At 41.1% G+C, this 25,749-nt stretch overlaps 1 protein-coding gene across 6 annotated transcripts in view; it reads right to left on the bottom strand.

Moving 5' to 3' along the window:
* PPP2R2C (protein phosphatase 2 regulatory subunit Bgamma) overlaps positions 1-25,749 on the bottom strand; it is a 413,824-nt gene that overhangs the window by 39,752 nt on the left and 348,323 nt on the right. For all 6 annotated transcript variants that reach the window (XM_027836654.1, XM_027836657.1, XM_027836658.1 and 3 more), the window contains one exon: positions 4,952-5,116. In XM_027836654.1, coding sequence (XP_027692455.1) covers positions 4,952-5,116 — 165 coding nt within the window. The remainder of the gene's footprint in view (positions 1-4,951; positions 5,117-25,749) is intronic.

The following is a 25,749-nucleotide window of genomic DNA, read 5'->3' as shown; positions in this document are numbered from 1 at the left end:
ATTGGCTAGATATAGCAGATTGGGTGAATTTGTACTCACTCAGCCATAGAGAAAGCCTAGCCCAAAGGCGGGACCTTGGAAAATGAATGGATTAACTCCAAGCATTTGTTCCAGAACACACACACACACACATACACACATACACACACACACACACACACACACACACACCCATTACAACATGAAAGGGGAGCTGGTCTATTTTTCAAGTCCTAGTGACCATGATTGGGTAGCCCCTCTCTAGGAAGAGCAATGATGGGACAGTAAGCTTACTTGTAAAATGCAGATCAGCAGCTCTAGACTGGATAAGATCAGAGTTTTAAACACCACTTAATCTTCTGATTCTGGGGTAGGCTGTCTATGGGCTGTGGAACCAAATTAATAGTGACCCCAGACCAGCCTAGACAAGTTCTATGTGCCACAATAATGACACAAGGGGAGAAAGATATTGACATTAGGACTGTAGGCCCTACTGCTGATCCAAACCTCAGTGAGTTAGCTGGGCTCTCTGCCTTCACTCTACTCTCACTACCACACATTGGCCAGGATGGCCCATCCAAGTCTGAATGACCAAAATATAATGGTGAACCTGAAGGCATGTGCTGGAGGTAGATTATACCAATTCAACCTACTGTTACTGGAAGTTTCAGCATAGTAGAGACACCCCATACACTGTGGAGGACACCTCTACACTCTGCTGTACCCCATTTTCCTGATGTTCCCTCCAATTCAACCCACTGACCAACACTGTCAGATGGGGTGGTAACAATATTAGGATTCCATGAAGTAGGTGGTTCCTATGATGTGAATGGGTGGGTTTTTGCGCGCGCACACACACACACACACACACCCTAACCAAACTAGAATGTTCCCTGTGTCTGGCTCTCCACAGAAGAAGGCACATATCCCTGTGTCCTGGAGGGCCTGAGGTCTGAGATTCAGTCTGATCTCTTTATTACTTTAAGTCACTACAACTTGTGAAGGTTTGGTTGGGGCTGGACCAGTTAACAGCTTGGTACTTCCTAACTCTGAGGGTCTATGGTTCTGTGAGATTCATGAGTGACCACACTCTCACATTTTAGTTGGGGGAAATGCTGAAGAACTAGCTCTTACAAAGGCCCATGTGAGGGGATCAATCTCTAAGCTCTCCAAGAACAGGACCAGAAAACATGCCCCAGGTCCACACGGACTTGCTTGGGTCCGCTTACTGACCTCATTTCTATTTCAGCAACGATGTTTTCCATACTTAACTACTTTGCAAAACCTCTAATTTCCTTGGTGTGGATACTCTCTCTACTGATGTGTATTAAACCCCTTCTCCTCCTGTGAGATTCTTTTTCTCCAAAGTATCTTGGCAAGATGAGCTAGAAGGGACCTTAGGAATCACCTAATCCTATCCCTTGTTTTACAACCACAAGGCAGGAAAACTTGAAGCCTACAGAGAAGTGACTCCCTGAGGTTGCTCAAGTAATAAGAACTGGATTTCAAATCTAAGTCCTCTAACTCTAAACATGTCATTCCTACACTAGACCATGCTGGCCCCTCTAAGCTTTCATAGTAAAAGATCTTTATAGGGTGTTCTTACAAAATAAATTGATCCATCCCCTGCTATGCGCAGCACCTCTGAACCCAACTTTATTGCTCCTGGGGCAGCAAAAAGATATTTGTCAATTGACTCACATCTCAGTCATGAGGCAGCTAGGTGGCATGGCAGACCCGGAGTCAGGGAAACCTGAGTTCAAATTCTGCTTTACATATTTATTGGCTGTGTGACCATGTGCAAATGACAATCTCTTTAGGCTTCAGTTTCCTCATCTGTAAAATGGGGATGATGATAGGGATGATGATGGTGATGATGATGATGATGATGATATCAGCTTCCATCACAGGGTTGTTGTGTGAACAAAATAAGAGAATGAATACAGGTAAAGTGCTTTGCAAACTCTTACAGCGCAATTTTCTTATTTAGTCATTTAGTCATGTCTGACTTGGCAAAGATAATACAGTGGTTTGCTATTTCCTTCTCAAGTGTGTCCCCATTTTATAGATGAGGAACTGAGGCAAATAGAGGTTAAATGACTTGCGCAGGGTCACACAGCTAGTAAGCATTTGAGGTCATATTTGAACTCAGACCCTCCTGACTCTAGGCTTGGTACTTTATCCACTGTACCACCTAGCTGCCCAAAGTGCTGTCCAAATACTAGCTATTTTTATTGTTATTTTGTGGATAGTTCTTCTTGGTAGGACTTTCTAGGGTTTCTACTCCATTGACATAGCTTTTTTGAAAAACCAATGCCCCCTTCCATGCTATGATGGGGCTACCGATAGAAGATTTTAATGAAGGCATACATATATAATCTAAAATAAGGTTATTTTACATAGACAAGGGTCCTCTTGAGTAGGACAAGTTGACTGATATACAGATAGCACTTATGCTACCTCCTTCCCAGACACTGATTGAAAACAATTTAAATTTGCATACACTCCTTCATCTGAACTCTAGTGGGCTGATTGCGCTTGACTATATTATGAAACTGTCTTTCTTCATTGTCCTTTCCTGCCCATTTCTTAAATGATGAAGGGTGAAAAATAACAACAACCAAACAGAAAACAAACCTCAAAACTTTCCACTGCCCCTAAGGTATCACCCACTGGGGTTCCCCCACTCCTGTGTCACAAGGCCTATGCAGAAGAGGAGGCAACTGGACTGGTGGTGCAGACTGATTCTGATAAGCAGCTGGTGAGGAAGGATATGGCTCTTAGTAGAGACCAGCTGATTGGTTGTGGTCCTTCATTCTCAAAGAGGACCAAACTGGCATCACTACCCGCGAGTCAAGTTTCAGTGTGTCCAACTGTGGCTGATCAGACCAGCATAAACTCGGAATGTTCTACCACAGGTCGGGCACAAATAGTCCATGTGAACATTTGGGGTGGATTCTCTAAATTCGTGCATCTTGTGTTTCTTTTGAGCTATTTCAATTCTGCTTTGCTCATAAAGCATAGCACCAACCAGCTAGTGTTACAGAGGACTTGAAACTCATATAAAGCTCTGTATTGATGAGTGGTGTGATCAGTGCCCAACTCTGACAATCTCATTCCCTGCTTAAAAAATCGCAGTGGTTCCGGATTACCTGAAGGATAAAATACCAACTCCTCTTTTGGTATTTTAAGCTCTTCACAATCTGATTCTACCCTTCTTTTCCCAATTTATTATCTATTATTCGCCTTTCCACCCTCCATGTTCCAGTTAAACCGACCTTTTACATACATATTCCTTATACATGACATTCCATCTCCTAACTCTGTCCCTTTACGTAGGCAATGTTCCCCATAATATCACAATAGATAGCTTTTATGTAGTGTTTTAAGATTTCCAAGTCACTTTACAAGTATTATCTCATCTGATTCTCACAACAACCCGGCAGGTTAGGTGCTATTATTGTCCTCATATTATAGATGAGGAAACTGAGGCAAATAGCAGTTAAGTGACTTGCCCAGGGTCACACAAGTAATATGTGTCTAAGACTAGATCTGAACTCAGGTCTTCCTGCCTCCAAGCCCAGTACTCTATTCACTATACTATCTAGATGCCTTAGCTGTATCAGTATGATAATTATATTACCTACTACGAATGGTTTCTTCGAAGGAAAGTACTATATGAGCTATTGTAATAATTAATATATTATGCTCAGTTATTATATAAATACTGAAGTGTATTATTATAATTTTTTAAATTATTATAATATAATAGCTTGTATTGATGCAAAATTGGAGGTATGGTGCAGTAGATAAGACAGCTGGCTTCAAAGCCAGGAAGATCTGGATTCAAGTCCTGCCTCTGACAAAGACTATTGGGTGACCCTGGGCAAGTCCTCTAACCTCTTCAGTGTTCCCATACAACTCTGGAAGACTGTAAACTAAGGAGAAGGTGATGATCTGCATAAGTAAAGGGAATTTCCTCAGGTGGGAGTTTTTTATACCATTGAAATCACAAGTCCTGTACCAAACTATGTGATCGATTTTTCACTTTTAAGTCACTACTTATTCATTCATGTAGCATCATGAATCCTTTCTTACCTTATTTGTCAGGTTATATAAATATTATTATCCCCATTTTTTTAGACTGGAGCCATTTGTACAGGGAATGCCTAAAGAGGAAACTCCCTCACCCAGTGTAGCTCAGCAAATTTCCACCGTCCACTATGGTAGATCGAGTACTCTACAGTAGACCTCTTCTCCCACTTTTATAGGTGAGATAACTTGAATCTCATAGCCCCAGTGAATTGCTCTTCCCATCTAATCCCCATGGATATCACCTAATCAAAAGTCTGAGCTGGGACCTAAAACCAAACTTTCTGAATTGAATTTCGTGGGTCTTTCCATTAGATCACTCTGCTGCCCTTATAAATGTGAGTTGTTGCTGGTGATGCCGCTATTGTTGTTGTTGTTGTTGTTCCAAGAGCTTGGAGTGTCTTGGGGGTCACACCCCCATTGCCATGAGCAATGAGGGGAGGTGCTAGTTAGTACTGTGCACGCATGTAGGGTCAGGGGACAGGGGAGAGGTCTGAACTCAATGACCTCTCAAGCCCATCTGAGCTGCAGCACTCTAAGGCTCTTCAGAATGTTAGACAACAATGACTATGTGTTTCCATGGATACAAGGTAACTGGCAAAGTCTTGGCCCTACCCATCCTCACAGTCCAGACGCCTGTGCTACAGTCATGTACTAACATCCAGATCTCAGGGGCAACACAAGGAACAAAGGTGAATACGGACTCTCCCTTCTGCACACAAGGAAGATCTCATCATGGTGTGGCATCTGTGCTGTAGCTGTGAAGTCTTCCCAGACTAAGATCATGCCAGCCCTTGGGCCTCTAAGACCCTGGCCGCCGTCCCTGCGGGCAAAGAGGACAAAGACCATTGGAGCCATGGGGTGAGGAGCAGCCACTTACGCTTGGAGTGCTTGTCACAGAGGGCCGATGCTCTCATGTCGCACAATCTCAGGGATCCTTTACTGCTGCTGTAGACGAAGAGGTTACAGTGGTGGGGATGGAACTCTGAGGCCGTAATCACTTCAGTCAGGTCCTCCATGTTGGCAGGCTTGATGTCCACAATGTCTGGGGAGAAACTGTGTTAAGGGGCAGACATACCATCTGGAAGCCAACGATGACCTGGGGCTATTCTGTAAGCCCATGACCATCAAGAAGGGAGAAAACAACAAATAAATAGCTCCTCGCATTTGCATAACACTGTCCAAAAAAGTCTGTTACTTTTCAAAGGGTTTTTTCAAAGGTTATCAGCTTCTGAGGCATTGAAATGCTCTCAGATCCTAGAGTTAAAGGCAGAAGGAAACTTAACCCAAGCCATTAATTTGACTGATAAGGGAAGTGGGGGCCTGGGAGAGGAGAAGACTTGGGTAGGGTCATAGATCCTGTAGCCATATTTAGAACTAGATATCATCTCCTCTTACTCCCTCATTTTGTGGATGGGGAAGCTGATGTTTCCTCACTGGAGGTTTTTAAATACAGGTTAAATGACTACTTTTTGGCAATGTTGTTAAAGGGATGTTTTGGTTTGACTAAATGACATGTCTCATATTCCTTCAAATCTAAGATTATGTAGACAAGGAAGTGAAGTGGTTTGTCTGAGGTCACACAGCCAGTAAGTGGCACTAGCTGGAATTTAAACCTATGTTTGCATCATCCAGTTCAGGGTTCTTGGTACTTCTCCATGCTGTCACCAACAATCTATTAAGGTTCAGCTGTCTGCATTAGAAAGGAAAAGAAATGTGAGGTAGTAGAAGGATTGCTGGACTCCTTTGGAGTCTGAGGACCTGAATTCCGGTCTTGGCTTTACCATTAACAAGCCATGTGACCTTGGGCAAGTCCCTTAACCTCTATTTCTTCATCTGTAAAATGGGAATAATACTTGCCCTGCCCTACAAGGTTATTGTGAGGATCAAATGAGATGATTATAAATATAATATACTTTCTAAATTGACAAGTAATACATAAATATAACAGATTACCATTATACTTCATTGAAGGATATTTGACTTTACAATTCATAGCAGAGATTGGCTCCCTTCACCAATGAAGGATTTTTATTTGTCTAAAGATATAACTATGTTCAGCACAAATATTGGACGCTGTGGAATTTGATAGTTTTCACAACCAATCCCCTACTCTTTTCACTCATTCAACATATATTCAACAAATATGGATTCAGCACCAACTATGTTCAAAATATTAGGTGCCACAGATGCAAAGATAGCTACAACTTAAGTCTTGCTGCCCTAAAGCAGCTTATAATCTAATGAAAGGAAAGATGCATGAGCAAATACCGATGATATAAACTGAGAGAAATAAGAGCAAAAGAGATATCCCCACACACCATAAGAAACTGGAGAAGGGAGAAATGACATTTACCTTAAGGAAGTGAAAGAAGGCTTATGGAAGTGGCGGTATCTGATCTAGGCCTTGAAGGAAAGGACCTCAACAGATGGAACTTGTAAGTGGGGAGTTCATTCCACGTATGGTGGGAGGTGGGGAAAGGGAAGCATGAACAAAATCATGGAGATGGGGGAAGGCAGACAATAAATGAGGAGATGGAAGTACAGGATATCCCAAAAGCCTCAGGGGCATTTTAAACTTTAAAGCTTAAAATGGCACTAAAACTTTTGGGACAATCTATATTGAGTTTGGCTATATACTGCATCTCAGTGGATTGATTATCACAGAAATTCCTTGAGATATACAGTGCAACTAGAGACAAGCTGACTGAAGCCCAGAAAACTGGAAAGACCTATGGTTTTCCACTAATGAGATCATGGTCTGATACGTGTTTAATTCCAGGTGCTAAAATTTTAGAAAAGCATTGACAAATTAGAACATGTTTTGGAGTAGTAGCTACAACCAAGATGCTGATGACCTTCTTAACCAGTGGTATCAAACTCAAATGGAAACGGATTCCTACAGGCCACATATTGACTTAGAAAACCACAAATTAACATTATGCATGTTGTACTATATTTTTATTTATTTTGTTAAATATTTCCTAATTACATTTTAACCTGATTCCACTTGGGTATTTTGCAAGCTGTGTGTTTGATACCTCTGTAAACTATATTTATGTAGAAAAGGAAAAGACTTAAGAAAAGACATGACAGATGTTCTCAAATATCTGAAGATCTGTCATGCAGAAGAGAGATGATCAGACATGCTCTGGATGATTTGAGCAGGCAGAACTAGAAAGAATGGGTAAAAGGTACAGGGAGGCAGATTTCTGTTTAGTAATCTGTTCAGAATAGAGCTGTGCAAAAGAGAAACAGATTTCCTTCTCCGGTAGTGAATTCCCTATTAGGGCAAGTATTCAAGTAGCTTTCTTCTTCCATTTTAGCAAAGTATGAATATTAGTCCAAGCTACATCACTATGTTAAATAAACTAAGTTAAAACTATCAAAATAATTGCTGCAATGTCCAATTTTTCATCAAACCGAAGAAGACTCTTTGGAGAGACAGAGAGATAAGTAGTCCAACATGTGTTTACAATTCAGTGGGTTTCCAGGAGTGTGTTACCCTAAAATCAGTCAACACTCAACAATGTGCTCAGTTCTATGCTAGGCACTTTGGCAGATACTATAATACTGTATAATACCTTTTTCTCTGAAACTTAGCTTTCCCATCTGTAAAATGAGGAGGATGGACCACGAGACCTTCATTCCTAAGAGATAAGCAATAATAACTGATTCTGTGAGGTGTCCTTTAAAAAGTCAATTTCAAGGGGCAGCTAGATGGCACAGTGCATAGAGCAATGGCCCTGGATTAAGGATGACCTGAGTTCAAATCTGGCCTCAGACACTTGACACTTACTAGCTGTGTGACCCTGGGCAAGTCACTTCACCCCAAATGCCTCACAAAAAAAAGACCATTCTTAGGGGCAGCTAGGTGGCGCAGTAGATAGAGCACCGGCCCTGAAGTAAAGAGCACCTGAGTTCAAATCTAACTATAGACCAAAACATTTGACACTTATTAGCTGTGTGACTTTGGGCAAGTCACTTAACCCCAATTGCCTTAAAAAAAAAGTCATTTCCATGTTGGGATGTAGTTTCTTAAAGATGTCACACCAAGTCTTAATAGATACCACTATCACTATCATCACCACCAAAAGCTCAAATTTACCTAAGATGCAACACTGTGTCTATTTCCATATGTTCAATTATGACGCTGTATGAATTAAGTCTTGTTTTCTTGACACCTGTAAAAAAAATGACGTGGTATCTTGGGAAGGCATTGACTATAGAGTGAGAAGACCAGTGTTTGACTCCTGACTCTACTATTTGCTGCCTGTGTGACCCTGGGTGAGTCACTTCCTCTGCATGGACTTCAATTTCTTCCTATGTTACATGGTGGCAGTGTCAAGTGTTGAACCAGATGGCCTCTAAGATACGTTTCTTCTATAAGTATTATGATCCCTATATGATACAGTGCAGACTGTTACAGTGTTTTACATATATCATCACAGAAATCCCACAGGGTATACAGTGCAACTAGAGATGAGCTAACAAGCCCAGAAAATAGGAAAGACCTGCCCAAAGTCACATAGCCAGTAAGTAACAGCCAGGACTTGAACCCAGGCCCTCTAATTCCACATCTAGTGCTCTCCCTAGGGCACCAAGGTGGTTTAACAGGTTCAAGAGAACAAAACTGAATATGCTCAGAGTGATAGCTGTACCCCTAGATATATAATTTAAGAGGCAAAGTGGATAAAGCTTAGACCATGAAGTCTTAAAGAGCAGAGTTCCAGTCCTGCCCTGGTACATTTTAGCTATTTGAAGGTAATCTCTAAGAGCCTTAGGGAAATCTCCAAGTTACAAAGGGGGAAAAGGAAAAGAGATGAGGTAGGAAAGGAGGAAAAAAGGGAGACGGAGGAAGAAGCTAAGAGAGAAAGAGAAGGCTAATACCCACAATATGGCCTTGAAATCAGGAAGACACAGATTCAGGTTCTGTCTCTGACACACTCTGCCTGGGTGACAATCATGTGGTCCCACAATACCTCCTGCTCCAAGACCACAATTTACAGAGAAGTTGCTAATTGACATCAACGGAGGGAGTCTCAACATCTGCAGCTCCCTATTACCTCCTGGATCAAATATAAATGCATCATTTGGCATTTAAAACCCTTTACAGTCTTGCCCTTCCTACCTTTCTGGTGTTCTAACACTTCAACCCCCTTTATGTATGCCATGATCCAGTGACACTGACCGTGCTGTTCTTTGAATACCACGCTCCAGACTTAGTACCTTACCACTGGCTGTCCCCCACGTAGAGAATGCTCTCCCTTCTCATCTCTGCCTGCTGGCTTTTGTGGCCTCATTCAGGACTCATTTCAAATCCCACCTTCTGCAAGAAGCCTTTCCTGATTCCTGAATTCCTCCCCCTGTACTTTTCCCTGTTCATTCCCTCTGAGGGTATAATCCATTACACTGTATATAGCTTGTATGTACAATTATTTGCATGTTGTTTCCTGCTTTAGCATGTGAGTTCCTTCAGGGAAGGAACATTTTTTTTGCCTTTCTCTGTATCCCTATCACGGAGCATGGTGCTTACCACAAAACAAACACTTCATAAATGCTTGGTGACAGACAGATGAAATTACAAGTCTGAACCAACCAACCTTCCCTCCCCTCTCTACAAGTATATGGCAGTCTAGATATCTAGCCATCTACACTCACTCTCTCTCTCTCTCTTTCTCTCTCTCTCTCCATATATATATGTATATTCATGTACATACACATACATGTATATTCACATACATACACATATATCTATATAAAACTTATTCTCTGCTGTTAAAACATACCCAACCATATGCTTGTGGTTGGTCTGAAACTGTTCTGAAATGTTAAGTGAACCTGAGATCATGTCTCGAAAGAATTGCAATTATTTACAAAATGCCAATAACCTCAGAATAGATGCTTAATGTTCCATTCAGTAATGGTCACAAAGGATGGGTCTGGAGAGCTTTTAACAGAAACAATTCCATCGTTTTAGCCTTTTAGAAATACATTCAATACTGGGCCTAGGACTGAGGGCTGGTTCTTGAGCTCAGAAAAGGTCACTGCTATCTCAAAGGCACCACTGCTATTCAAGGGAAGCTAATTACATTCATTCAGCAAATATTATATTTCATGCTTAACATTTTGTAAAATATTGAGAGTAGTGAGATGTAGTGGAAACAGGGCTGCAAATGGAGTCAAAAGACTTCGGTTCAAGTCTCTGGCTCTGCCACTTACTAGCCCTGTGACCTACCTTGAGGATGTCACTTCCCCTTCTAACCCCCAGTCTCTTGTCTGTAAAACAAGCAAGTTGGCCTCGGTGCACTCTAAAGTTTCACCCAGCTCTAATCCTATGACCTAAGATCCTGTAAGTGCTGAAAGATTTCACTGGGTACTGGAAAGTAGAATACACTTTTAATCTGTGACCTAATCTGTAAAATGAGGATAATGACACATCCTACACATCTCAGAGGATTGATGGATATTGAAAGTGTTTAGTAATCAGTAAAGTGCCATATAATAATGAGCTGTTAGGGGATAGAATTAGGAGAAAGGAAAAAGACGAAGGAGAAGGGGGAGAAGAAAGGATAGAGGGAAGAGGAAGAGGAGGAGCACCTTCTGGTGATGAGATCTTGGCATGAGTTAGGCTGGTCCTTGAATAATAGCTTCAGTCCATTGAGAAGCCTGGACTCAAAGCCGTTTCATCTTGGTAGGACGTGCTGTTTCTCATGCTCCATTGGTACTACTTTCAAGAATGGATGGCCAGTTCCAGGCCATGATGAGTCAACGGAGTAAGGCATTAGTGAAAGGACAGTCTCAACAAAATACCCAAATGACCACACAAGGCATCCTGCGCTAAAGACCAGATGAAGAATATAAACAGTAAGTGCTATGAGAGTTCAATAGAGGAATAGAAAATGAGCAACCAGAGAAATCATGAGAAGGTTCACAGAGCAGGTGATAATTTGAAAAGGGTCTTGAAATCTGGGGAAGAGTTGGATGAGCAGGAGGGTGGATCCAGGGTGTCCTTGGGTGAAGATCTAAAGCATTTTAGGTGCAAGAGGTCCCAGATTCACATCCTGGATGAGCCCACCTTATTTTGTCCGTTCTTGAGAAGTATGGTATGGTGGAAAGGGCAATGGATTTGGAGTGAGAGAACCTGGTTTGAAATCCTACCTCTGCCATTTGGATAAGTCATTTATCCTCTCTATGCCTCAGTTTCCTCACCTGTAAAATGAATAAGATGGGCAACCTCTGAGATTCCTTTCAGCTCCGGATCTATGATCCTACGAGCTAAGGAACGGAGAGAGGAATAAGCAAGGCAATTTGAGAGTCAGCCTAACTGAAACCTAGATTTGGAGAGCATGGGTATGGATGCCATTTGAACGGTACAATTACAAAAGAGGTGCTGTCAACATTTCTTCATAGAGATAATTTCAAAAACCATGACAGCCCCTCCTGGTGTTCATTTCCTATCTCTCTGTCCATCTTCCTTTGGAAAGCCGTTGCTTTTTGGTGATTCCAGTGGGTTCTGAAGACCTAACAAAATTGGTCACCCTGCTGCACACTGGAAGAGACGGAGAATTGATCAGTCTCTGAGTAAGGAAGAAGATATCAAATATAAATAGGGTATGTGGAATAGTAGGAGAAAATGCCTTCTTTTGTGAGCTGCTAATGGCAGGAAGACTTGATGGATTCTCTGGTCTATGGCCAATAAAAAGCCATCCGTGCTGTAGTATCAAATGAGCCAATTAATATTCCATCTCCCAGTATAAATGCAAGAAGAGAAAAACTAAAAGAAAACAGCTATGTTTTTTTCTCTCCAAAGTAATGGCTTGAATTACTTGAGATAGGTGAATGCTTTGGCTTTTTCTGTAGTGCACATGGCACTCCAACCCAGATCACAGAATCTCAGACCTGGAAGGGATCTCAGAAATTACCAGAGGAATAACCTTCATCTGATTAGAAAATGCCCCTACAACACCTCTCACAAATAAGCTCCTCTGAAAGACCATCTATCTATTGATGGCGAAGGTCACTAGGCCCAAAGTGTTAGCTCTGATCTTTAACTTATACACAATGTTTTCCCTTCTGAGACCAAACAGGACATGTCTAATCCCCTTTCCATATGAAAGCTCTGTAAACACCTAAAGACTAAAGCTATATTCTCCTTCCAAATTTTAGTGTAGTAAAACACAGTACTCAACTTGGACCCAGGAAACATCTGGGTAAAAATACAACCTGTAACATTTATATGTGACATTGGTCAAGTTCACCTAACCATTCTAAGCCATCTGGAAAATGGGGAAAATAATGCTCACAGTACTAAACTTTATAGAGCTATTTGAGAATCAAATGAGACAATGTAGGGAAGGAACCCTGCAAAGTGTTAAGTACTATAATTGTGTCATTATCATCATCATCATTATTATTTTCCTGGCTAACCATCTCCAGTGCCTTCATTCAATTCTTTTGTGGAATGTTTTCAGGTGTCCATCCTATCCTGGCTACCCTTCTCTGTATTTTTCAGTCTATCAATTTCCTTCCTAATATTCATAGGCCAAAACTGAAAAACATATCTTAGATTGGTCTGAGCACTTCTGTTCCCGGTGAGTCTGAATAAAGTCCAGTCTCCTTAGCTGGGCATCCAAGGACTTTCATGATCTTGTTCTAACCTAGTTTATCAGTCTTACTTGTTCATACATGTGTGTTCTGCTCTACCCACTGTGCAATCTCTGAACACATCCTGTCTTCATAACTTTCTTCATATTATTCACTGTCTCAGGAATGGTCTACCTCATCTGTACCCTCGCTTCAACTAAATCCTACTCATCTGTCGAAGTTCAGCTCATGTCACCGCCTTCGACAAAATCTTCCTTGATTACCACACATATCCTCTGAGCTGTTACTCCCAGGCTTTTTAACCCTTAGTTTTCTGATCATTTTAGATGTTTGATTTTTACTTCAGCTAGACTACACGTGCCTTGAGGGAAGATCCATATCAAAGAATAGCAGGATTAGAATTAGAAGGGACCCTATAGGGGCATCCAACTAGTCTATCCAACTGGACCTGAGTAGGTGACTGCTCTGCAACATCCTTGACAGGTGAGCCTCCTGGCACTGCTTGAAGGCTTCTAGTGAGAAGGATTTCACTAGTTCTTGAGGTAACCCATTCCATTTGGGGGCAGCTTTAGCAATTAGGAATTTTTTCCTTATACACAGGAAAAAAAATGGAGCTAGAAGGGACCTTGAAGGTTATCTAGGTTAACTCCTTTACTTAAAAGAACAGGAGCCTGAAACTCAGAGAAGGGAAATCAGTTGCCCCAAATCACTACCCTTTTAACTTAATCCTGTTTTAATTGTTAAGAAGTTCTTCCTCATATTTAACCAGCTCTGACTTACTACCCAAGTAACCTTGAGTATTTCATAGTTCTCTGTGTATATATATTATTCCCTTAATAATAATATTCCCTTAATAATCTATAAGGACAGAAACAAAGTCTTATCTAAATGTTTTATCTTCTCTGGCACAAATCACAATGTTCTGAACACCTTAAGTATTTAGAGAATACTTATTACTTATCTGAATGAACTGGAAGAAGAAAAGAGTTGATAGCTGAGAATAGGGACAACTAATCCATGCATAAGGATCCCTGCAGCCTGAATTTTGACATAGTTTTAAAATGTAAGGCTATTTGTATTTTATTGTATTTTTATTTATTTTGTTAAATGTTTCCCAATTACATTTTAATCTGGTTAGATCCGAATTTGGGAGAGCTGCATGTTAGACACCTCTGGTATATGGGAATTGGCACACTGGATCTAGAAATCAGAGGAGCTGGCTTTGAATTCTGACTCTGATACTTATAATGTATATTCCCATTTCACCTCTATTCACCTGATTCCTTGTAGATAAAATGAGGGAGCTGGAATAGCTAAATGTTTTAAGATCCTTTCCAACTCTAAATCCTATGAAGTACCTTTTAAGGTTATTAAGTCCAGTTATAATTTCATATTTAACAGAAATAAGTATGCAGAGGGTGCTGAAGAATTCTGGACTGACCGGAACAGAGGGGGCATGGAGGGGAACAGAACAGAAGGTAAAGTTGGATCATTAGGGTGAAGCTAAATGGTGGAAGGCCTCAAAAGCCGAGCTGAAGAATTTTTACTTGTCTGGCCAACCAGCAGGGAGCCATCCTCAGTGTTAGAGCAGAGGAATAACATGGTAAAAATGGTGCTGAAGAAGATTTGTTGGGCTGAGGCCCCAAAGATGATTCACAACGCGGACATACTGCAGGCAGACCATTGAGGAAGCTGTCACAATAATGTTGGCTTGAAGTAAAGAGGCTCTGGACTTGAGTGGCCAGCGCTCTAGCCTGAGACTTACAAAACCTAGGTTCAATCCCAGCTTTTCCACTTTCTAGTTGTGTGACTGTGGGCAACTTACTTTGCCTCTATGGGCCTCAGTTTCCTCATCTCTAAAATAGGAATAATGTATGCTCTACTTCACAGGGATATTTTGAGGAAAGCATTTTTTAACCTTTAAAATGCTACATAAATATAATATTTAACAATCATTATTACCACTACGGTCTAGTGAATAAGATCTAACCTTGCACGGATGATTAAGTATTGCTTCAATTTTTGGAAAGAGACAGGAAGATAAACTTGCAGAGTATCCCCGTTGGATTTCAGCATAAAGACCAAGCTGAGTAGGGACAGGGAACCAAGTCCCAAGTGGCATATTGTTATATGTATAAATATCAAGCACATATTTTCCAGCCAATTGGCTGTTAAAGTTGTCATTCTGTGAAATGGTTTTTGTTCTCTTCACATTTCACTGAAATAAAAATTGTTGTTTTGTTAAAAACAAAATGAGGCCCTCCACAAGCTGGCTCCCACCTACCTTTCCATCTTGATTTTACATCTCCCTGCCGCCCCTTGGCAATCTTTACATTGCAGTCAAACTGGACTAAGTAAGGTTTTTGGTAAATTTGGCACTCCATCTCCCCATCTCATGAGGAGCTGGTCCTCATTCCCGATGTGCCTTCCCACCTCATTACTGCCTCTTAGAAACCATGTCTTCCTTCAATCCAAATTCAGATGCTACCTCATCCATGAGGCCTTCTCTTATTTCTCCCACCTCAGGTGTTAGTACTCCATGCCACCTAAATATTCCCTTATTTGTTTGTGTTTGTTAAACCTCCCAGTACAAGGAACCTAAGTTCCTTGAGACCAGATACTCTTTGTCTTGGTTCAGGCAGCTAGGTGGCATAGATAGAGCTCTAGTCCTAGAATTAGGAAGACCTGAGATCAAATATAGCCTCAGACAATACCTAGTTATATGACACTGGGCAAGTCATTGACATCTGTATGCCTCAGTTTCTTCATCTATAAAATAGGGTAATAATCATACCTCCCCTCCCCAACCCTCCCCCTCCTGGGTTGTTATGAGGATTAAATGGCAATCTCCTTACATATACAATCTCATCTTATTCTCTCAACAGCATTATGGTAAGTACCACTATTCCTATTTTAAAGATGAAGAAGAAAATGAACTTGGAGATGCTAAGTGACTTCCCAAGGTATCACAGTACATGGTAAAAATTTTAGCCCAAGTTTTCCTGACTCCATGCCCAAGAGTGTAAAACATTTTATAACCATAAAGCACAAGATAGATGTCAACTACTATTACAATGATTATCATATATCATCACTTTATTTTTATTCTATTTTGGTTTTTTGTTGGTGTTGTTTTCCTAAACATAGGAATAGAAGAAAAACAATAGATAAGTTGTGCTTTGGTTAATCAGCATATTTATATATGTATATATATATATATATTGCTATATTAAAGATTGATTCAGAGGATAGAATTACATAGATAGCCCCTCCTATACACCAGGCAACATTCTAGCAAAGGGAGGCAGTTGAGGATAATGGCTAGAATCCTGGACTGGGAATTCAAAAGATATGAGTTTGTATCCTGGTTGGGCATGCCACGTCCCCTCTCTAGCCTCTGTTTCATCATCTGTAAAATAAAGAGGTTGGCCAAGATAATCTATGAGGTTCCTTCAGACACTAAAAGTCTATGAATCAATTAATCCATTCTGAATTCAACACCATGCCTGGCATGTCGATGCCATAATGACCTATCTCTCCGAAGTAAGAAGGCAGATAGTCAGATACTAAGAATCCAATAAGAGAGCAATTTTCTGAATCTTTTATCTTTCAAGCCTGCTGCTCAAAGTCACTGGTTTGAGAATGGATTATCAATAGGTTAATGGACTCGGCCTTTTGGCTTGATTACAGGGTGTTTCCAGAGGCAAAATGATGGCCTGCCTGTAGGTTTTAACCACTCTCATTGCCATTATGACAATTATGGGCAATTGCTCCATCTTTAACCACCTCGATGGATGTAAGCACCAGGCAATACATTCTTTTGGAGACGTAGAGCGCCCCGATTATATGTGCACCCTCTATGAACCCGTCTGAAGCCCAGCAGCACAGATGGAAGTAGAAGGCTCATGCTACTCAAGGCCTGGCTACCCCTAATTGCTGCTAATGCATGGTTGTATTGATCCAGTGCTTATGATTACAAGTCTGTGGGCCTGGTAATGCAATGCACTCCCCTTTGCTAGCTGACATGAATGGCCTTTGGGACTGCAATTCTTACCCAGGATCGGTACCTGAAAACCCCGGGGCTCTCTCTCCATGAACTGTTTCTTATATACTAATCCTATCTGTTCGGGTGACCTACGATTTCAATGGCAGAGGCAAATTGTAATGTGCAAACTCTATCCACCAATGTGCAACTTACAGAGTTGGAAAGTTGCCCGGGGGCCCTGAAAGGTTAACTAACTCGCTCAGGGTCACGAAGCTGGCATATCAAAAGCACTACTTGAGTCCAGGTCATCTCCACTCTGTTTACTGCACCATACTGCCTCTTAAAAACTCTTAAATTGTTTAAAAGATGTGGTCATTTTCTATTTCAAATTTAGGAATAAAACATGGAGATTGCATAATGGGATTGACACTTTAGCAATCTGACTCAAAACATCCATTTCAAGAAGTGTCCTTCCCCTTTAAAAGGGGGACATTACTTTTGCCAGCATGGAAATTCAACATGACCAAAACTTAATTCACCATTTTCCACCTACAACTCTCCCCCTCCTCCAGATGTCTATTTTTGTTTATTAGCCCCGCCTCCATAAAAGTACAATCCTGATGCCTCACTATGGTGTGGGGGTCACTCTGAGTTCCTGAAGGCTATCCTCATGAATGATAAGCTTTGGCAGGTTCTACCACATTAACAAGGATCCTGACCCTTTCTGCTACCCAAGGACCTGCCTAGCTCAAGATGAAAAAACTCGTTAACAGAAGGCTAGCCACTGGGAGATGAATCCTTTGGCCCTGGTGACCTCAGAAAAATGAAAAATACCCTTCAGTTCCAGATTTTTCAGTCCCTTTCTGCTTCCATCAGGATGCTGCTAGAGTAGAGGAGGGAAAGGCAGGCACAGGGTTTAGACTGCCTATTAATGTTAACTTAACTATTGGTATGCTAAAGGTGACACTTCTGTCCCATGTCCAGAAACTCACCACCTTACCAGAGCAGCTGAACCATGTCTAATTTGGACATTTTTGCTATAAATAAAACCGAAAGATATAAAGACGTTTAGTCAAGTGAGTAGGCACACGTCTCCATCTTGAGAAACTTTTGAAAAATATCTCAGTGATATCCACATTGTCCATATCTACAGAATAGATACCTTCCAACCTACCATTTTTTGGGGGGGTGGGGGTGGGGAAGTTAAACAATTTGCCCAGGCTTGCTCAACTGTTAGATGTCAGGAGGAAGATTTGACCCTAAGTCTTCAAGGCTGGCCCTCTATCCACTAGGCCACGTTGCTTTCTTCAGTCCAGGAACTGGCAAAATGAAATTAGTCTGTAATGTCTTCTTATTAATGAACGCATGTTGCCTTATGACACTCCAGGACTGTAGATATAGAATTAGAAGTGATTCTACTTTATAGAAGAGGAAAGTGAGACCCATGAAGGGCAGGTGACTGGTCCCAAGTCATAGTTAGTCAGCAGCACAGTCATGATTCACATCCAGGTCTTCTTCCCACAAATGCAGCTCTCTTCCCATTACACTACACTTCTTTAAGCATTCACTAAGTAGTCCTTTAATAATCCACCAGACAAATCATGCAAGAAAAGGTGGCCGGGAATCAAAGATCACAAACAGAGTCAAGCATCTACCTTTTTCACTCTTTCTGGAGATTGGGACCATCTGCCTCTAGCCATGCAGCACCCTCTCCTGTTCCCCAGGATTTTTTCAAAACTCATCAACAGCTGGCCAACTCTTGGATCTGCAGTGCCCTGGGATATTCCTCAGACCAGGAGATGAGAACTCAAATATGGCAGGTAGGTGTTCTCAATGTGCTCACTTTTAAAATATCCAACACATTTTGTTTAAAGACTCAACTGTCATTTACAAATATATCCCAGTTGGTTGCAATTAATTATCTTTTCTAATTTACTTAGGGGGAAGTTTAATTACTTCCAAAGACTAATTTCATACACCACATTTGGCCCTCGAATATACAACACAGCTCTCGAGGGCTGAAATGACTATCCCCGGCTCATAGCACATGGAATGAAAACAACAACAACTAAGCTTAAAAAGTATTCAACAATTTCATCTCTAGAGAAAATGGTGCTCTTCCTCTATAACATTGGGAACTGATTTGGGAGTTGTTAACAACTATGCAGCTAGGTGGTGCAGTGAATAGAGCACCGGCCCTGGAGTCGGGAGCACCTGAGTTCAAGTCCAGCCTCAGATACTTGATTCTTCCTAGCTGTGTGACCCTGGGCAAGTCATTTAACTTTCATTGCCTTGCAAAAATGAAACAAAAAAAACAAAAAAATAACTATGGAGTGAAGGCATCTGTACAATGTCTTATGAAATGGGTGACATGTTGTTCCCCACATGCATTCCTTCTATTCAAGTATTAATTGAGGATCTGTTAAGTGTGAAACACTCCATGGAGCAGACGATTATGAGATGGTTGCTGCTCTCAAGAATCTTGGAGTCTGGCAAGACACTGTACATGTAATTATAACACATAATAGTCTATGAAAATGCAGTAAGAGATGCAAAATGTGTGGAAGTTCAGAGTGGGAAGAAATCACTTCTGGGATGGGAGGAGGAAAATCAGGGAATGCCTCATGGAGGAAGTGATAGCTAGGCTAGACTTTGAAGAATGAGTGAGAATCACACAAATGTAAGAACACATTCTTTTTTGCAGGTGGAATTTGCTAATCAAATGTAATTGTAAAAGAGAAAATACATAGCTGATTTATAAGTCCTGCAGCCATCTGCTGCTTTAGACTCATTTCATAATATTACAAAAAAAACACTACTGAATATGTGACCATCCCCCTCCAGTTCCATAGATCATATTCTGAACTCTAGTTAGTAACATCTTACTTCACAGGCCCAATTTATTTCTCCTGCTACCCCCTTTACTTCATTTTATGTTTGTTGTGATGCATTTAACTCATAAAACTGCACTTTACAAGGTGAATTTTCAGACTGTGATCACTTGGGAATGAAAATAATTAGACTCATTTAAGAGAATCCCTCCCTCTGGAAAAGCAGACTGAATTATTCATGTATTATTGTTTCATGTAGTTGCGCTAGCACTGTCCAAGAAGCTCTTTCTGTTTAACTTTCAATCATTTTGAAGTCTGTCATCTTATGGCAGCTTGGATCCATCTCCTCTATTAATAAAGTTCATAAAACCATTCCAATTCACCATGATTGGTGGTGGCATTATTATTATTTGACCACTATTAATAACTTCAGCTGAAATCCAGAAGGCACTTCATAGATTACAAAATGCTCTCACATGCACATTCTTATTCTTTTGTTTTATACCTGTGATGTGTTTATATAATATTATCCCCATTTTACAGATTGAGGATCAGAGTTGCAGAGAGGAAAAGGGTCATTGCCCAGAGCCACTTGACTGGCAAGTGGTAGAGCTGAGATCTGAACCTCCATTTTCTTGACTCTCAACCAAGCCCTCTCTCCTAGTATTCTTCCCTGTGTTAGTAACTGCAGCAGTGATTATTATGTGACTTAAGAGGAAGTTAATATACTACATATCAGACTGGGATTCTTCACAACTTCAATGAACCTCTGATACCGTTAGGGTTGGCTGTTCACAACGAGTGTGCGTACTTGTGTTTCTGTCCTGGATCCACACTTCTCTTCCTTCTACACCTTCTCATTTGATAATCTCATCAGCCCTCCTGGATTCAGTTACCATCTCTACACAAATGACTCCCAGATCTATATATCTAGCTCTAGACTTTCTTCTGAGCTCCAACCTGGCATTACCTAATTGGCCTTTTGGATATCTCAAACTGGACATCTTGTAGGCATCTCAGACTCTACATATCCAAAACAGAACTCGTTATTTTTCCTTCCAAACCTTCCCCTCTTTGGAATTTCCCTATTACTGTTACAGCGCTGGGCCTGGCATCAGGAAGATTCATCTTCCTGAGTTCAAATCTGACCACAGATACTTCCTAGATGGGTGACCCTGGGCAAGTCACTTAACCCTGTTTGCCTCAGTTTCCTCATCTGTAAAATGAGCTGAACAAGGAAATGGCAAACCATTGCCAAGAAAACCCCAAATGGGGTCACAGAGAGTTGGACACGACTGAAAAACAACTGAATCTGAAATAACTCTCCTAGTCACCCCAAGCTTGCAACTTTGGTTTCATCCTTGATTCTTCACTCTCTATCACCCCACATATCCAATCCATTGTTAGGTTTTATCATTTCCACCTTCACAATATCTCCTGTATATATCCTGTTCTCTTTATCCATATGGACATCACCCTAGCTCTTATTACCTCTTGCCTAGAATAATGTTAATAGCCTTCTAACTGGTCTCCCTGCCTCAAGGCTCACCCTGCTCCAATTCATCCGTCATTTACCTGCCAATTTAATTTTTCTAAAATGGTGGTCTATATCAGCCCCTTGCTCAATGTGCTCCAATCATTCCCTAACGCCTCTAGGATAAAATATAAAGTCCTATGTTGTTGTTTAGTCATTTTTCAGTCCTGTCTGAATCTCCATGATCCCATTTGGGATTTTCTTGGCAAAGGTATTGGAGTGGTTTGCCATTTTCTTCTCCAGCTCATTTTACAGATGAGGAAACTGAGGCAAACAGGGTTAAGTGACTTGCCCAGGGTCACACAGCTAGGAAGTATCTGTGGTCAGATTTGAACTCAGGAAGATGAATCTTCCTGACTTTGGGCCTGGCACTCTATCCCTTGTACCACCTAGCTCCCCATTATATCTTATACTTGGCATTTAAAAGCTCATCATAACCTAGCCCCTTCCTATCTTTAGAGTTTTACTCTTTATGGGGGCTGCCCACATTGTATTATCCAACTGCACAGCCCTACTTACATATTTAATAAATGTTAACTTGCTGATCATATTCCTGACACATTTCCTGTCTCCTTGTTTGTACATGGGACATCCTCCCATGCCTGGAATGCCTCTTAAAGACTCAATTCAAATCTCACTTTCTGCAGGAGGCCTTTCCTGATGCATCAGCTATTAGGGTTTCCTCCTTTCAGATTCTATTCCATCTAATCTGTTGATGGCTTGTAGGTATCCAACTGTTTACAGGTTGTCTCCCCATTAGAATGTGTGGTTCTTGAGGGGCAGGGACTAGTTTTTGTCTTTTTTTGTATTTTCAGTGTGTTTAGCACAGGGCCTGGCACATAGTAAGTATTTAGTAAATGCTTGTTCCGTTATCTTTCTCGGCAAGAAAATGTTTTAATGGATTTTAGCAAGATTTCCACCAACGAGAATTAGAACAAGCAAAAAGAGTATCTTGTTAACCCTAAGTTACAAGGTAAATCAAATTAACCCAAACAGCCTAACTTTTTTAACATTATTGTTGGTCAATGTTTTACTATTATGGCAGCTAGGTCTATACTAGAACAGTAAAGTGGACAATTGAGTCAATGATGTACTCAGTTAATATGATTTTTTTTTTAGAATCAACAACTTTTATATTCATTATCTCAGGGAAAAATTGATTATTGTCCTAGATAACCTAAGTATATTCATAGAATTATTGCATTTGACCTAGAGGTGACCTTAGATATGATATAATCCAGTGGCTTCATCTATAATACTTTCCCCTTTCAGATGATTTTCTTATACTCTATATGTATCTTGTACATATGCTGGTTAGTCAGTTCTATAGAAATAGCTTTTTAAAGTCAAATTCTATTTCTAAAAGAAATACTAATATAAAATTTAGACATCTAAATATTTACATCTGATTTTCTAAATTTTAGATTAGCATTAAATTAGTATGTCTTTTAGGAATGGAATTTGACTTTTAAAAAGCCATTTCTATGAACAGCTGACTAAACAAGCACCCAAGGTTATTTCAGCTGCTAAGCATTGTATGAGATATTGCAAAGAATTTCCTGTGTCTGAACAGCCATAACAAAGAAAGAGTGCGTGAGGATTGCAGGTGAATTCAGAGGTGCATGGATGGAATCCTATCATGTTAAAGCCAGAAGGGCCCTTCAAGGTCATGAATTTTCAACCCCACCATTTTACAGTACAGATACCTGCCCTCAGAGAAGGTCAAGACCAAACAGTTACAGTGTGAGACTCATTAGGAAACAAAGGCCCTGAGAGATCAACTCGTCCAACTTCCTCCTTCATTCATCCATTAATTCACTCATCTATCACACATTTAATGAATGCTTTCTCCACGTGCATCATTGTGCATGATGCTAGAAGGAAAATTGTGGTCTGCAGACACTAAGGCCAGGGTGCTTTTCACTATGTATGCTGTCCTGCCTTGATTCATCTGGACTGATACTATTTCCAGCAATTACAAAGGAAATTCTGGATGGCGAGTGCCCGACTGTGAAGCAGTGCCATAATATGGGGCCACCCTCTGCCAGCATCATTATGTCCCTCATATCTCACCTGCTTCACACTCCATTAGTTTACTCTAAACCACCATGTAGGGGAATGCAAGCACAGTGCTAAGATTAAATATAACATATACAAGATAAAGACATTGCAAGATTTTTTTTTAATGTGCTTCCATAAACAGCAATCATCCCCGGGCTGTTCTGGGTATGACATAGATTTTAAGGTCTTCTTCTCCCCTCTAGACCCCGTTCTGTCAAACCACAGGATCATTTGTGGGCATCTCAATTACAAGCACATAAACTGATAGAACATGAGGAGGGGGATATATGAAAAGAATCCCTCCACTCTGTCCCTAATTCAGTCAGCCAGGGGTTCAATAGGCAATTCAGTGCTTGCTTTATTCAATCATGCTCTCAGAAATATCTGCACATGGTCAGTCCTGTGCTCTAGTCAGGCCATCTAAAACCAGGAAGGTCATGTGCCCAAACTTGGGTTATGGGTCGATCCCCCTGTTCCTGCTGAGGCAGCTTGACATACAACAGGAGCAACTGGCCTGAGTCAGGGGGAAGGGAGGGGAGAATGGGTGCTAGTATCCAGTCTGCCAAGAACTAACGAGTCACATTACCTCCAAGTCCCTCAGTTTATCAGTCAAGTGGGAATAATGATACCAGCCCTGCTAAGTTGTGAGAAATACATGAAATGATGCATGTTGACATACCCTGAAAACTATCATGTACTCTCTGAGTGTGAAGAAATGAGGAATTATTATTTAACCTTCTCATGTTAAAGGCAGCCTGGCAGAATGGTTAAAAAGTTGGTCTCAAAGCCTGGGAAACCCGAGTTCAAGTGCAGCCTCTAGCATATACTGATATGACCCTTGGCAAATCGTTGAACCTCTCAGTACTTGGGGCCAGTGGTGGCAAACTCAGATAGAAACAGATCCCTGTGGCAGCACATTAACTTGGAAAACCACAAAGTGACATTACTTAGGTTTTATTGTATTTTTGTTTATTTTGTTAAACATTTCCCAATGGTATTTTAATCTTGGAAATGGAACCTACAGCTCCCAGTGAGTTTGTCCCCATTGCCCTAGGTAACCCTAGATGATTATAAAGTCAAAGAAGGTGCCAACATGCCTTAGCAGAGGGGAGTTTCCTTATCTGGGAGTTCCCTATAATACTATCAATCAATCAATAAGCATTTGTTAAGTGCCTACTATGTGCCGAGGATACAAGAAGAAGCCCCACCACCACCACCACCATTTCTACTACTAGTTGGCATATTGTCTCCCTCACTGGCCTATGAGTTCCTCGAGAGAAGGGACGATCTTTCGCCATTCTTTGTCTCCCTAGGACTCAAGCCTTGCTGTTGTTGCTGTTTGTCCTTCTTTCTCGAAGAGGACCACCATGACATCAGGGAGGGGATGCCATGAGATGCAAGTGAATTGGATTTAAGTGAGGGAGCGCTTAAGGCAACACCTGACACATAGTAGGCCCCTAAAAAAATGCTTATCAACTGACAAGTAAGACCTGGAAGATTCTTTTTGATCCTCACAACCATGCTGAGGCAGGTTTATTATTGTTGTTATTGTTATTATACCCATTTTACAGAAAAGGAAACTGAAGCTGAGACTTACCCAGGGTCACAAAGTTAGTAAGGATCTGGGGCAGCATTCAAATTCAGGCCTTTCTGACTCCAAGTGCAGCACTCCGTCCAGTGTGCCCTTCCATTTTTCTCCAGCCTCATCTCCTGACTTCTTTCTCTATCATTGTCCAACAACTCTAAAAGGTCCTTCCACCTCTGAGACCTTCTTACCCCGGAAGATGCCTTTACTGCTATGCCCCAGCAGCTTTCTCACCCTGGAAGATCTCCCTACCTCAGTGGCCACTTCCTCTGATTGCTCTGTTCCTCCAAAAACCTCTAGCTTAGGGGAAATTCCAGACAAGCCATGCTCATTTCTTCATCCCTCTCTGCCACCCTCCCCTGACTCTATGGACTTCTTGCTCAGGGACCTTCCCTTTTTTCTATTTCCTTTTATGTGTTGGCTTCTCTCACTAGCCTCTAAGTTCCTTGAGGTTAGGGGCTCTCTTTCCTTTTGCTTTTATTTGTATTCCTAAGGCTCAGCACACAGTAGGAGCTTAAAAAATGCTTGTTAATTCGATTTGCTGCTACCTAGCTGACACTGATGAAATCACAGATCTAAACTTTCAGCCTCTGAGGCAGTGTAATGGAGCAGAAAGAGCACTTGATTTGGAATCATGGGCACTGGTTTCGAATTCTGGGTGACCCTGGACAAAGACCCTGGGGAATGATGGAGAAAAAAGTCAAGAGAGAAGGCTGGAGAAGAATGGAGGCACAGTGGCACTTAACCCCTCCAGGTCTCAGTTTCCACAGATGGACTAGATCTTTAAGGTCTCCTCCAGATTTAAATTTATGCTATAAATGAGATCTTCAATGCTCTGTACTATTTTTTAGTAATATTTCATCCATTTTTTTATTTAACCCATGAACCCACACCATACCAGCATTATGGGAGACATGGAGATGAATTAGACATCATCCTTGCTCTTACGGCACTCAGAAGCCAGCAAAAAAGATAGGACAGGTAATATAAATATATTAAAGAGTTACGTGTGTTTATCATCATCCTGCAAAGAGGTATGATTTCCTCAGCACAGGGATTCCTTTCCCCAAAGCAG

This window comes from Vombatus ursinus, unplaced genomic scaffold, assembly GCF_900497805.2.
Source record: "Vombatus ursinus unplaced genomic scaffold, bare-nosed wombat genome assembly UNPS02014818.1, whole genome shotgun sequence".
Classification (NCBI taxonomy): Eukaryota; Metazoa; Chordata; class Mammalia; order Diprotodontia; family Vombatidae; genus Vombatus; species Vombatus ursinus.
This window is presented reverse-complemented; position numbering and strand designations above follow the sequence as displayed.